The 13,897-nt window shown below is 46.3% G+C and overlaps 1 protein-coding gene across 7 annotated transcripts in view; it reads left to right on the plus strand.

Annotated features, from left to right (window-relative positions):
- nrf1 (nuclear respiratory factor 1) overlaps positions 1-13,897 on the plus strand; it is a 30,615-nt gene that overhangs the window by 9,997 nt on the left and 6,721 nt on the right. For 2 of the 7 annotated variants that reach the window (XM_084482755.1, XM_084482756.1), the window contains exons 7-12: positions 4,711-4,869; positions 5,290-5,508; positions 5,780-5,875; positions 6,605-6,694; positions 7,038-7,195; positions 8,895-9,019. In XM_084482755.1, the coding sequence (XP_084338881.1) occupies positions 4,711-4,869; positions 5,290-5,508; positions 5,780-5,875; positions 6,605-6,694; positions 7,038-7,195; positions 8,895-9,019 (847 nt within the window). The remainder of the gene's footprint in view (positions 1-4,710; positions 4,870-5,289; positions 5,509-5,779; positions 5,876-6,604; positions 6,695-7,037; positions 7,196-8,894; positions 9,020-13,897) is intronic. The other 5 variants (XM_084482757.1, XM_084482758.1, XM_084482759.1 and 2 more) reach the window with 5 other exon arrangements.

Raw genomic sequence — 13,897 nt, forward strand, 5'->3', positions numbered from 1 at the left:
AGGTATATATATATATATATATATATATAGGTATAGAGATATAGATAAATAGATATATAGATATAGGTATAGAGATTATATTGGTATTTATAAAACGGGGGGCCTAAATCAAGCGATCTGATTGGTTCCCAACCGTTGTATATTGAGCGTATACACACAGCTATGACGCCCGTTCAGTTTACAGAGTTCAGTATCACTCCGCGCCTAACTCTAACTGTTGTTTATGTATATATAAAAGCGGTAGCGTAGTTCACTGAAGCCTAAAAAACATGTTGATTGCTGGAGAGGGTGGAAATGTTGTAAAGCAATAGGCACACGGTCGGCAATTTAGCCTACTATCGAGTTCGAGTGAACTCGATAGAAGGCTAAATTGCCGGCGAACCAAGCTACCGTCTTTAGCCTAGCCTTCTCTCTGAAGGACGCTACAGTGTGTTGCATAGCAACCGCCGTACACTTTGCCGGCAGCCAGGAGGGACTACTTTTTTGTATTTGTTAAAAAAAATGCTTTTCCGACTTTCTAGCTTTTTCAAAATTGAGGGTGTCTATGACTTTCATTTCGCCATATTTACGTAACCGTTTTATAAAAGCAATAGATCACGACAGGCTGTGGTATACGCTCATTATACCACAGTTAAGGGGCGTTGTCCGTCCCGACGCGCAGCGGAGGGGCGGCGACCTCCTTCAATATATATATTGGTATATTGTTATGTAATGTAACTATTTGGACAGGGACAATGTACAAAAGAAACATTAACCTTGTTTAGAATAAGGATAGATGCATTGCACCAGGTTTTAGCAAATTGCTATTTTCCACCTGGGCAGGTAAGAAGAATAAATGCTACAAAACTAAACAAGACACATTAATATATAAACATGGGATTAAACATTAAAAGGAAATTAAATTAAAAAAACTAAATACAATGATATAATTACATGGGATAAAAAAGTTTACGAAAAGCACTACATTGCATATTTTATATAAGATATACCCCTATCCCACTAGCACTTCAATTTTAATTCTAATATAGGTATATTGATATAATAGGGTTAGGCCTAACCCTAGGTATATAGGCCTAGATACAGATTATAGGATAAATAATTATAAATTATATATATTCATAAAATGATATATATAGATGGATATAGATTAAGGGATGGATTTAGATGGATAGATATAAAATCATGATATTGTATAATATAATCACAATATTATATCAATGTATCAACTATTTTATATATTTATGAATATTAATGGTGTGTATAAATATATATGAAAAATAATGGTATATCCTTGTATTCATTTAATTATATTAATAATTGTTATTTTTATGCTGAAATAAATGGTTGCAAAGAGTGAAATATCTGTCAATAACCAAAACTGTGTTATGCAGTGTTCCACCAGAGGGCGCTGTGGGGCCTTTAGTGAACCTCTGCTGCCATAGTGAGCTTAATCAGAAACGTGACTAATGGTGCATTTCCAGTGGCGGGTACGATTCGGACCCAGCATGCCTCAGCCCAGTAGTGAGGGTGCGGTATAGCCCAGCTCAGTTACGGCTCGCGTTTCCACCGCTGCCAGTACCCTTATGGTAGGGCAGGGTTTAAGCCGGAAGGCGATAGCAGCTACGTAAGCATCGTGATCTCATAGCAGCCCAACACAGTGTAGCCTGCTAATAAATCCAAGGAAAAAGATGAACGCGCACAATGTAGAAAGAGCAACAATGTAGGACGTCCAAGAAGGACGGCAAACTTTTGTGCAACATTTTCTTCAATAAACAAAGATTTCGCCGTTGTCCAGAAATACCCCGTGGGTACTGTGTTTGTTATTATCCCCCTGTCACACGGAAGGGACGATTCTGTCGACCAATCAACGGCCGGCGTGTGTGGCTCAAACTTGTCGGCACCCTTTCAGGCGTCTCAGTACCCCAACGGAGGAGTACTGCGAGACGAGTACGGCTCAATACGCCCACTTTTGGCGGTGGAAATGCGACCGGTGCTGCACCTTTGCAAACTGAACCGACCCACACCCTCCGGTGGAAATGCGCCATAAGAGCTTAGGCTGATACGAATGCACCAAGGTCAAACGGCCGTGCCTTCCTACTAAGGCATGCCAACCAATGTCCTCTTTTCTAGATTCACAAATGCATGATTATTCACTCTCATCCCTGGTAAGATGAGATGATACAGATGACATAATTCCAGTAGAACATTCAACAGTAATGGGATATGAGTGAGTTAGTCAAACTAGTCATATAATACCCATCTCCGTGGACATTATCGACAGAATATGCCTCACTATATATGCGAAACGATACATAATGTGTAAATTTAAATACACAATATGAGGAGCAGAAATGGAAACACACCTCATATTGTACTTTATTGTGTGTGTGTGGTAAATTGTGACATTTGGAGGGTCAGATGTTTGGCCGTGCGTCCTTGATGCCTTGCTCAGGTTACACAAAGCAAAGCTGCTGCTTGATTGCAGTGCTAGCATGGTTAGGAACACACACACACACACACACACACACACACACACACACACACACACACACACACACACACACACACACACACCCCCTGTTTACGTTACTGATAACCCTCTGGATCTCTGTCAGCAGACCTGGCATTACCCCCCCCCCTCTCCTGAGATGAGGCACTCTCCTGCTACCTGCTCTGGGGGGAATGCAGTGAGCCAATCAGGGGGCCCGGTTCAGGGTGTCCTTGGGGCTGGGGGGTTGAACCAGGAAGCAGGCGGGCGCTTGTTTTTCTGCGGCTCGGTGGACAGGATTAGCATGAGTAACCTGTTGCCTCAATTAACACAGCCATGGGAGGGGGGGGGGTGTTACCAAGGGCAACGGGATGCTGTCTAGCTGGCACATGCACCGCGGCCCCCCGGGAAAGAGATATGGAGCCAAAGGCTTTTAGAAAAGCACATTTAGAAAGGTATACAAACCCTGGCCCTGTGTGTGTCATGCTGTAACAGAATACGTGTGTGTGTGTGTGTGTGTGTGTGTGTGTGTGTGTGTGTGTGTGTGTGTGTGTGTGTGTGTGTGTGTGTGTGTGTGTGTGTGTGTGTGTGTGTGTGTGTGTGCACGCGCGTGCGTGCGGAGGGGGGGCTGGTCGGGGGTCCGTCCTCTGGGCCCAGTGTGGTGCACTGGCGTGAGCGGCAGCAGGTGATCCTGGCTAGAGGCCTGGTCTGAGCCTGTAATCACACACACTCACACACACACACACTTCTCTCTGGATGCTGATTGGAGAGTAGAGGATTAGGACTTAGGCTGAGGAGGGGGAGTATGAGGGACAACATGCCACTTAACTCTCCAGCCACTGTAATTAGGCCATCTGCCCCCACACACACCCACGCATTCACACACACACACACACACACACACACACACACACACACACACACACACACACACACACACACACACACACACACACACACACACACGTAGCCCAAGCAGCTACAGGTGAGCAGCACTGTCCTCCCTGGAACAGCGTTTTCTCTTCAGGGCGTGTCGGGTCGTTCTGTGTCTCATTCACAAACGCTGCTAGCCTTAATGCAGTTTATTGTGTATGCATCGCCCCACCCCCCTAGAGCCATCTGTCACTGAGGGTATGAATCTATGGATATGTGTATATATATATATATATATATATATATATGTATATATATATATATATATATATATATGTATATATATATATACATACATACACACACGTCCATACACTCAGTGACACTGTCACTGTGTAGGTGTGTGTGTGACTGAAAAAAAGGTGTATATGTGTGGGGATTTTTGTGCCCATCCTAAAAAACGGGTTGACATGCGTGCAACCTTGCTTGTGACCTAGCAGTAGTTAAGTGTGTCTGCTGCCAGAGAGGGTTGAGGTGGGGGGGGGGGGGGGGGTAAACGGGCCCAGCAGTCCGGCCTTACGCATGTTCTCCGTCTGCGGTTGTGAAGTCTGTTGAAGAGCAGGCTCCTGTTTAACGTCTCCACACTGCTGGTTGACTGCACCAACCATGGGACACTCTGACAATACAAGCATTAGTCACATTCCAAGAGAACTAAGGGACTCCTCCTACGTCGACGTAGCTGTGCGTGTGCGCTTTTCCAGAGATGCTTGAGCTGGGGCAATCGATGTTTAGTTCCTGTTAATTGACCAGGGAGTCTGGCCTATATTTAGTCGGCCTGGAACTGTATTTGTGGCTCCTGCCCTGCTCAGCGTGCTGCAGCGGGTATGGATGTGCACCTCGGTCCTCTGACCTTGCTCAAGGGCAGCGTGAGAGGAGCGCCGTGTCGGAGGGGGTGAGAGAAGGATACATCACAAAAGTGGCACCATGGTTTTTAGGGTTGATTTATCAACCTAACTAAAAAAATTCTGTTCAACACAAACCAAAATGTATACAAAAATCTTTTGAAAAACATTACCAGAAAGAAGGATCCAACAGATGATTATTGCATCATAGCCTTAGAAAACAAGCATCTAGCATAGGAAACTAAAAACCTGAATAATCTATCAAACAGGAAATCCTACTCCTCCAGCAGGTTCAAGGCCAGCCAGTGGACCCAATGCGGACCTCCTGCAGTGGGCTCCCATCATCCGCTAGGCTAACAAGGGCCATGATGTCACCCCGGTCAATGAAGATCCCATTCTAATGTATTTGTCTTCCTCCTCCCCCTCCCTTCCCCCTGGCTGCGCCAGGCCCAGCTGCGGGCTTTTATCCCCGAGATGCTCAAGTACTCGACGGGCCGGGGGAAGCCCGGCTGGGGCAAGGAGAGCTGCAAGCCGGTCTGGTGGCCCGAGGACATTCCCTGGGCCAACGTGCGCAGCGACGTGCGCACCGAGGAGCAGAAGCAGAGGGTGAGGATGGGGGCCGAGCCCTGGGGTGGGGAGGAGGGCATGCTTACTGATCGTTGCTGCCTGCCAGGGCGACACTGGCTGGGGAGGTAGACTACAGCGTTTTTTCTATGGACACAGTTCCTTCAGCACAAAGCTAGTTTATGGATTATCTTGTATCGTTGTGATTATGATCGGTGTGCTACTTGGACGGTCACTGAAGAATTGCAAATATTTGGTGTTGAATGTTTTGGGGCGATTTAGATTAATTATAACGTTTTTCTTGGTAATTGTTATTTATTTATTGAACCTGTGGTCATGGGAAAGTTGAGGATTTAGCACTATACCAATAACTGCTTGGGAAACAGCGGTAGGCAGAACTTTGTTGTTTGGTTGATCTTGTACGACGAACAGACGATGATATTGTGTTAAATGTCCACCCAGGTGTCGTGGACGCAGGCGCTGCGCACCATCGTGAAGAACTGCTACAGCCAGCACGGCCGTGAGGACCTGCTGTACGCCTTCGAGGACCACCAGGTGGCGCCGGCCGCCCCGCAGCACCACCACATGACCACCACCCAGAGCCACATCGCGCACCTTGTCCCCTCGCAGACCGTGGTGCAGACAGTCAACAACCCCGACGGCACTGTCTCCCTAATCCAGGTGGTGCCCCGTCCTCGCTTTAACTCCTTCTTTTTGTCTTTCCTTTTTTGCTATGAATGCTCTACTTTATTCTTACAGTCTGAGCTGCAATATAGTCGATACATTTCCGTCATTTCAAGGCAATGATATTTCTTACACATACATTTTGATAGTTTTGACATGCTCCTTGTGTTGGAAGTGTGGTGAGGTGTCTCTGAGCACCTGACGAAATAAATGTTGAAACCATGATTTATCGTATTTCTCATTTCCGACTATCTATTGCCCCTTGCAGGTGGGCACGGGCCACACGGTTGCCACACTGGCCGATGCGTCGGAGCTGCCCGGCGTCACAGTGGCTCAAGTCAACTACTCCACCGTTACCGATGAGGTAGAAAGCACACGCTCGGAGACTATTTCCATTAAGATGCTAATGGTCTTTGTACACCAATTCCGAGTAGGGCTAAGCAGCACTGTTCGCCCGTCATGTTTTCACGTGAACAAGCAGCAGGTCGATTACTTTTGTGGAACTGTAATTTTTTTTGAAAGGTTTGCAATTTTCACCAAAAAATAGCAATCATTGTTTCAGTGGACCTTTTTTAGCGTCCATAAAATTTGAACTTGGTATGCAAAGACCTTAAATGTTGTTCTTTTTTAGTAGCATGCTTTGAGATTGTGTTCCCATTTCAAACAGTCTAAGGTTGAAGGTCATGTGAGGACAGCATAGGAAGGTGTGTTTTTACACTAGGACACGATAAAAGGACTACTGTCGCATGGGATTTTATTAAGAGCATGCATGTTGAGATGTTACTCTGACCAGAGGTGGATGATGAAGGGGGATGATGTTACAGATGAAGAGAGATTCTGATCTTGTTTTTCTCAGTGGTGCATACATAAATAGATAGATGTATAGAAAGACATTTAAGTCCCCCATTCCACTTTATTTCATGAACCTCAAATACTTTATACTACCCATTTACTCACTACTCACATAAACAGAGTAATGTCATGTTCCTTTTTAAGCAAGTAAAGATAATCCCCCCTCCACGCACACACAGTAGCAATAGAATGTGTGTGTGTTTTGCCATGCAGTTGTTGACGTTGTGTTCCGCTTCACCAGTGCTGGCCATTCACACCAAGTCAGCTTGTGTTTGCTCCTCACCAGATGATGTGTCGCGCAGGACAGACGGAGATGTCTCCCCACATCATTGTAAGCACACTCCCGCCCATTTCCCCCTCACCCCCCTGTCAACGTGGGCTAATGCTTCTATCCCTCTCTCTTTATATCGCTCTTCTTCTTTGCATGTCAACATTTTTTTGATGGTGAATGTTAAAAAATACCCAAATTATATTGAAACGATCCGATCAACCAATGGAGAAACGTCAATTGCAAGAATTACCATTTCTCCTCGTGGCCCTTACTCTCGGTGTGTCTCTCTCTCTCTCTCTCTCTCTCTCTCTCTCTCTCTCTCTCTCTCTCTCTCTCTCTCTCTCTCTCTCTCTCTCTCTCTCTCTCTCTCTCTCTCTCTCTCTCCCTCCGACGCCCCACCAAGGTGGAACAGAACTGGGCCACGCTGCAGGGGGGTGAAATGACCATCCAGACCACCCAGGCCTCGGAGGCCACGCAGGCGGTGGCGTCGCTGGCTGAGGCGGCGGTCGCAGCCTCCCAGGACATGCAGCCGGGGGCAACCGTTACCATGGCGCTCAACAGGTGATGGTCCCTGCTACAATGGAAAGGGGAAGAGGGGGGAGGAGGAAAAGGTTCTTAAGCCATGGGTGGAGACCCCAAAATGGGTCATGATCCAAAACACTTGGAGGTGGGGAGCAGCAACACACAGAAGTCTCTGGAGCACGCCGGGATTGATGATCCCTGATTCTGGCGTGCTCAAGAGTTGTGTGGTGTCAGGTCCGAAGCAGGTTTGTAGCACATCGTGCTGTACAGTACGTGTTGACTATACAAATGCAGAGAAAATGGAAGTAGTTAGTAGTGTCCAAGTGTCGAGTCACTGCACCATCCTTTAGACCCCAGGAGCGTCCATCGTTGCTTTAACAGCAAGGCCACACATCGAGGCTAAACCATGTGGGAGAGTTTATTCCTCTCAGGGCGGTTTGTAGGGTTAGGGTTAGGGTTAGCGCTGATGTTGCTGCGCAGGAAGGGGAGATACAATAGCAGCCGCTGTCATGTTAGCTGCTAAAGCTAGCGTATCTGCTTACAGACCAGAGATAATAAGCGGCTGATGGCCACACCCACCACCCCCCTCCACCCAGGTGTCCTCCTGTAACCAAGGAGACGGCGCACAACAGGGGTTTAGCTAACAAACTGCCGGCTGCGGCGATGGCGATGCTTCAGCACATATTTAATTAATATATTTAAGTAATATTTCAGCCGTCAGAACGGTGCAGATGTCATCAGGCGGGTCGCTCGTGTGTCTAACGGTTGCGTTGCTGCCGATGTTTACGACCATCAGACCAAAGTATTCCAATCGTCCGTGTGCCGTGTTTCCTCCTGCTGCACTGAGGCAGACAGTGCAGCTGTATAGCAGGTCCCACCAGGGCTCGTTACCTGGACTCACCTGAGGCCCCGATCCACTACCTCAGCTGTTTACCTGAGGAGGCCTCCACGGAAGACTGCGGAACATTCTGTCCCCCTTCCCCACCCCACAGGGGTGGGGGTTCGATGCTTTCTGTTCCTTCCCTTACTCTCTTTGTATCTTCCTGTGTGTGTGTGTGTGTGTGTGTGTGTGTGTGTGTGTGTGTGTGTGTGTGTGTGTGTGTGTGTGTGTGTGTGTGTGTGTGTGTGTGTGTGTGTGTGTGTGTGTGTGTGTGTCTGCCTGTCTCTCTCCCTCTCTCACTCTGTGTCTCGGTCTCTCTCTCGCTCTCTCTCTGTGTCTCTGTTTCTTCTTTATTTGTCCTATGCGGTGATGAACTGCAGCTGGCCCCTGGGCGGCGGGTCAGCTCAGGCTGCAGACACACGTGTGTCTCAGGTGTAAGACCTGATGGGAAACACATCTCTCCTGGGTAATGAATCAGCCCTGCTGGGCCTGTTGGGGCGGGGGGGAGGGGCCAGAGAAGGCCAAACCCTCCACTGCACGTCCCCTTTGAGGAGCCCGGCTCCGGGTAGTGTGTGTTGTTTAAAAGTGGGGCCAAAACACACACATCCTAATAAAACAAATATTAAACCCGGATTAGGGGACTCGAACTAGCAACGTGCCACTAGCCTAACCTAGGAGTGCTAACCCTAAGCGCTCCTGGGTTAGGCTCAAGTGAACTTCATTGTCATCTTCAGAACACAACCGATTGTCATTAGTTTCACACTCAACACGATGAAGGGTTAGGAGCAGGCTGCTCTCGTTGTAAGGATGAAGATGTTGTTTTTCTGTATTAATCGTGTGTGTGTGTGTGTGTTGCAGTGAGGCCGCGGCGCACGCGGTGGCTACGCTAGCGGAGGCCACCCTGCAGGGGGGCGGGCAGATTGTCCTCGCCGGGGAGACAGCCGCGGCGGTGGGGGCTCTGGCCGGGGTGCAGGACGCTACAGGTACCACTTCCTGCTACACACACACACAGGTGCCTCTTGCTGTTAAAATGTACACACAAACACGCACACACTTCTTCTCTGCGTATTCATCTGTTTCCTGCTCGGTGGGGAAGGGTTAGCTATTAGCACAGTGCAGTGTAGCCCCTGGAGCTAGTGGTGGTTCTGTATGAAGGGTTAGCTATTAGCACAGTGCAGCATAACCCCTGGAGCTAGTTTGACAGATGGTTCTGTATGAAGGGTGTGTCTTCCTGCTAGCATTAGCCCTTCTTCCCATAATGATACGGTTTGATACATGAGCCTACTTACTGCTCCACTATATGCATTCAGAGTGGGCATCTGCCCTGTGCTGGGGAGTGGGGGGCTTAGAAGAAGCCCATAGCCGTTAAGAAGCTAGTGCCGGCAGTCATCTGATTGATTATTGTCGATTGTTTGTTTTTGTACAATTCTGTACCGACTAGCAGTGTGCTAGCGTTAGCATAGCCTCCCATGACTTTCAGTCAAGTCAATGACCATGTTTTTCCCAAAAAGGGTTTTAGTAAAAATAAAAGTTAAAAATAACCTTGACGTGTCAATATCGTTGACCCGAAGCGTGACAGCCCAGGGGTTAAAGGTAACATGCAACACGATCCCTCCAGAGCAGTCTTCCATTGCCAACGAGTAAGCGCCAACGGCAGCTCGTTTTCGCGGCTAGCTAGTGAGCTAGGCTAGTGAGCCTCAGCTCACCCAGTGGGATGGATTCAGGGAGCCTGGGGTCAGGACTTATGTTGTCAATCAGTCTCGTTTCTTGTATCCAATACATCTCCTGCCTCCGCTCTTCCCTATGGTGTTGGAACCGTGTGCATGCACGCACACACACAGGAACACACACATGGGAACACACCGTATGAGAACGCGCACACACACCGTGTGTTAGCCCAGGGGTATGGACGTGTCTCCCTGGAGCTTTCCTAAAGAGCTTTGGTCGACTCCATTATAGTCCACAGACTAATCACTGGGCCAGCTGTCAGCACTAGGCCAGGCTACACACACTCACTGTCTCACACACACACACACACACACACACACACACAAACACACATGTAATGTGAGTGATGTATATACATTAATGATACACATGAGTACATGATATTTATGATGTGTATGCACTTTTGCTGTCCATGAACAACATGGATGTTTGTGTGTAACCAAGCTCATTAGCTAGTTTTATAGCCAACCTTGAAGAACTGGTGATCGAACCGGCAATAATTCAATGTTCTCTTATCGTCTTTGATTGGTATTGTATCGTCCGGAAATGAAAACTTGAATTGGCTTATCGTGATAGCCAGTTTTATGCTCCAAATGAATTGTTTTGAGAAGACATGCCCCTAAAATGATGAATTAAATAGGATGTTTAAGACATCAGAGAGAAACTAATTAAAATTAGATACCATGCTTTATCGTTTTATGTTCTTCAATGTAATGACCCTCAGCTATATATTTAATTCATAAGCATATCGTGTAACATTCCTAGAATGATAATCATTAGGGACCGAGCAGAACCTGCAAGGTCCCTATTGTTTTTGCTCTGATTATTAGGGACCGAGCAGAACCTGCAAGGTCCCTATTGTTTTTGGTTAGTTTATTATTCTTCCCTATTATTATTTTTCAGAACTTTGACTGCATTTTCCCCCCCCTGAACATATACGAAAACTCATTTTTTCTTGGCACATTTGGTGGGACTGCTGTAAAATTTGAGATTCTAGCCGTCAAATTCACATTCGCCCCAAGGTGGCGCTATTCCAACTATGCCAAAATTTCAACGTTTACACAAGCATATCTCGTCACCGGTTTCACCTACACTTATGAAACTTTTGCCACACATGCAAAACCTCATGATGAACAATTTGCAGATACTAACTTAGCACTTCCGGTAGCCACATTTCCCGCCATTTTGAATTTAGTTAAAAACAGTCAATTCCCCAAGGATCCCAGGTTTTTCGACTTTCACAAAAATCCTTTGGCACATATCATCTATGGCCCATTATCTTCAATCTCATATAAGGATTAGTCTGTACTGTAAATTTTAAAGCTCCCATGAGCCATTGAGTTCTAAAAGGGGTGTGGTTTTCACCCCGAAAATAGTAAATTGCACATATCTACATGAATTGGACTCCTATGATCTTGGACCCCTCTACTAAAGTTGTTCAGAATCAAATTCTGAACAAGATAAAGTCAACATTTTTTCAAATAGGGCGTGGCTTCAAAATGGGCGTGGCCTGTTACTAAAATAGCCACAGTTCATAGATGCAATGTTTGATTTGAGCGGGACCAACTCAGTGGCCTTTGGGGATGAAAGTTCTAACTGCTCAAGTAAAATTAAGTCGATTGGAAAAACAACATGGCCGCCAGAGGCTCAAAATCACTCTGCGGAGACCGTAATAGTTATAAATATGAAATTCACAGGACACGTGTAAACTGGTGCCTGTAGCTCACATACCAAAATTCGTGTTTGTCATGTTTGTAGCGCCCCCTACAGGAACTTTAAAAACCAGCCCCTGCGCCACGTTTCACCAATATGTATGAAACTCGGTAGGCACGTACAACATGCCAATACCTACAGAAAAGCCTCTTGGACCCACCGGAAGTCGGCTGTTTTCTTTTTTAATTTGCACTTTTACCGGCAAATTTCGCTTTTTCGCCTTGTATTTGAACGAACTCCTCCTAGGGAATTTATCGGACCTGCTTCACAATTGGTCAGTACAGTCATCAAATGGAGCTGAACCAACGGCGTGTTATTTCTGACTGTACGTTGAAGGGCGTGTCTGTGGCGTGCCGTCAAAGTTGGCCATTTTGAATGGAATATTTTCACTTTTTTGCCTTGTATTTCAACAAACTCCTCCTAGGGAATTAATCTCATCCACTTCTACAGATTACATAAATTCGCAAAAAGTTAAAATTACATAAGTTCGCGAAAAATTAAAACTGCGCGCAGTGATGAATGGGACCGAGCATTTTTTCACTTTTTCGCCTTGTATTTCAACAAACTCCTCCTAGGGAATTAATCTCATCTGCTTCTACAGATTACATAAATTCGCAAAAAGTTAAAATTACATAAGTTCGCGAAAAATTAAAATTAAAACTGCGCGCAGTGATGAACGGGACCGAGCACCTGCTTGCAGCCGCGTCACGTGCCGTCGTAACATGTGCGCTGACAAGTTTTAAAGAAGCGCAGTTTTAAAACGGCCGCAAGCCGGTACGAGGTCCCGTTCATCACTGCGCGCAGTTTTAAAGAAGCACAGTTTTAAAACGGCCGCAAGCCGGTACGAGGTCCCGTTCATCACTGCGCGCAGTTTTAATTTTTCCAGTGTTTCGCAGTAGGTCACCACCACACCTCTCCACAACATCAGTCATCGTCTTTCCCCGTTAACCAAACCTCACAAAATAGGCTGTAAAATGTACCCAATACATGTGAAGTGCAGGGTGTTAATACATGTGAAGTGCAGGGTGTTAATACATGTGAAGTGCTGGGTGTTTGCTGCTGTGACACGTTTATGAGTTTCCCTGAGTGATGGGAAGTTTCCACGCTGCCTGTTCTAGACCCAAAGTCACAGCCAGGGGTTAAAGTGGGCCGGAACGCTCCGGGACCCAGTTCAGACCAAAGATTTGCGACGCAACTGCTTGCAACTCGCAACTCCTTGCGACTCCTTGCGACGAGACGGGCTGAGACGTTCTAAAAACGGGGCAGTTCACACTGCTGCACCGGGCGGCGATTATTTTTATTTTGGTTGAGAGTAGGCTAGAGTTGCTGTGTTTCGCCATTCTCCACTACTTCTGCATTGTAGTAATTCGCTGGAGCTTAGTTTGTTTAGATCCCGCTAGTTGGATACATTGCATTCTTTCGTAGTGGCGACTTCTCGACTGCAAGGGAAGCTCGGCTTCACCTAAAATTTCAAAAATTAAATGGTCAGATATATACTGTTGTGTTAACATTTCATTGATAAAAAATGCGTTAGAACACGTCTATCTCGAAGACGAGTCCGTTCAGAATCAGCTGCTTATCGCAGGTCGACTGACTCGATTTCGTTCTCATACACTTACGTGTTTAATTTGCGTGTGTTTAGACAGATGGGCGCGCACACACACGCGCACCAAGCATCACCCGCATTCATTCATTCTATTAAATACTCACTCGCGGTAAAACTATGTTTTCTCACGATCAAATACTCTTCAATCCTAAAAGTAATGGGCTTGTACACGATGTCTGGGTCAAGAACATATGTGTTTGCTGTACAGTGTTTGCAGATGCATTGATTTAAAAGTACAACTTACCGCTGTATCAGCTGTTCTTTCCCAAATCATTTAACCAATCATTTACCCTAAAACTAGATTTTGTTTTGGAAGCCTGGAATATACTTTGCTCGAATGTATTATTGTTATTATTATTTTAACGCATGACATAGCCTACTAAACTTCATTCATGTTCATTCATGCAGCCCTATGGAAAAAAAATGTTTCCACAATCCACACGCTATTTCTATGCAGTTTCACACGTATGAATAATCTTTGACATCATAATATTTAACATGCAAGTGTAGTGGTGCCTGGTTGTTGCGGGGGAAGATCAGCTTTGCGCCGGGTGCAAACTAGCAACGACACATCGCGTCGGTGTAGAAAGTCAATTGTGCCGGGCGCAAGATAGGGCCCTTCTTCTGTTTGGCGCACATGGCTAATTTGCATACGTGCACAGGACTGTCGGAATGGGAACATGTCGGACTGGCAGCATTACGGGGGGGCGATTACGGGCTGGCGGAGTTACATTAAAAAATCGCGTTCAAGTAAAAATAAATAAGAAAAGCGGGATCAATTTGTGGCGCTCGTTGTTCAATCTGTGGCGCAGCG

Source organism: Micromesistius poutassou (genome assembly GCF_964030765.1).
Source record: "Micromesistius poutassou genome assembly, chromosome: 18".
Taxonomy (NCBI): domain Eukaryota; kingdom Metazoa; phylum Chordata; class Actinopteri; order Gadiformes; family Gadidae; genus Micromesistius; species Micromesistius poutassou.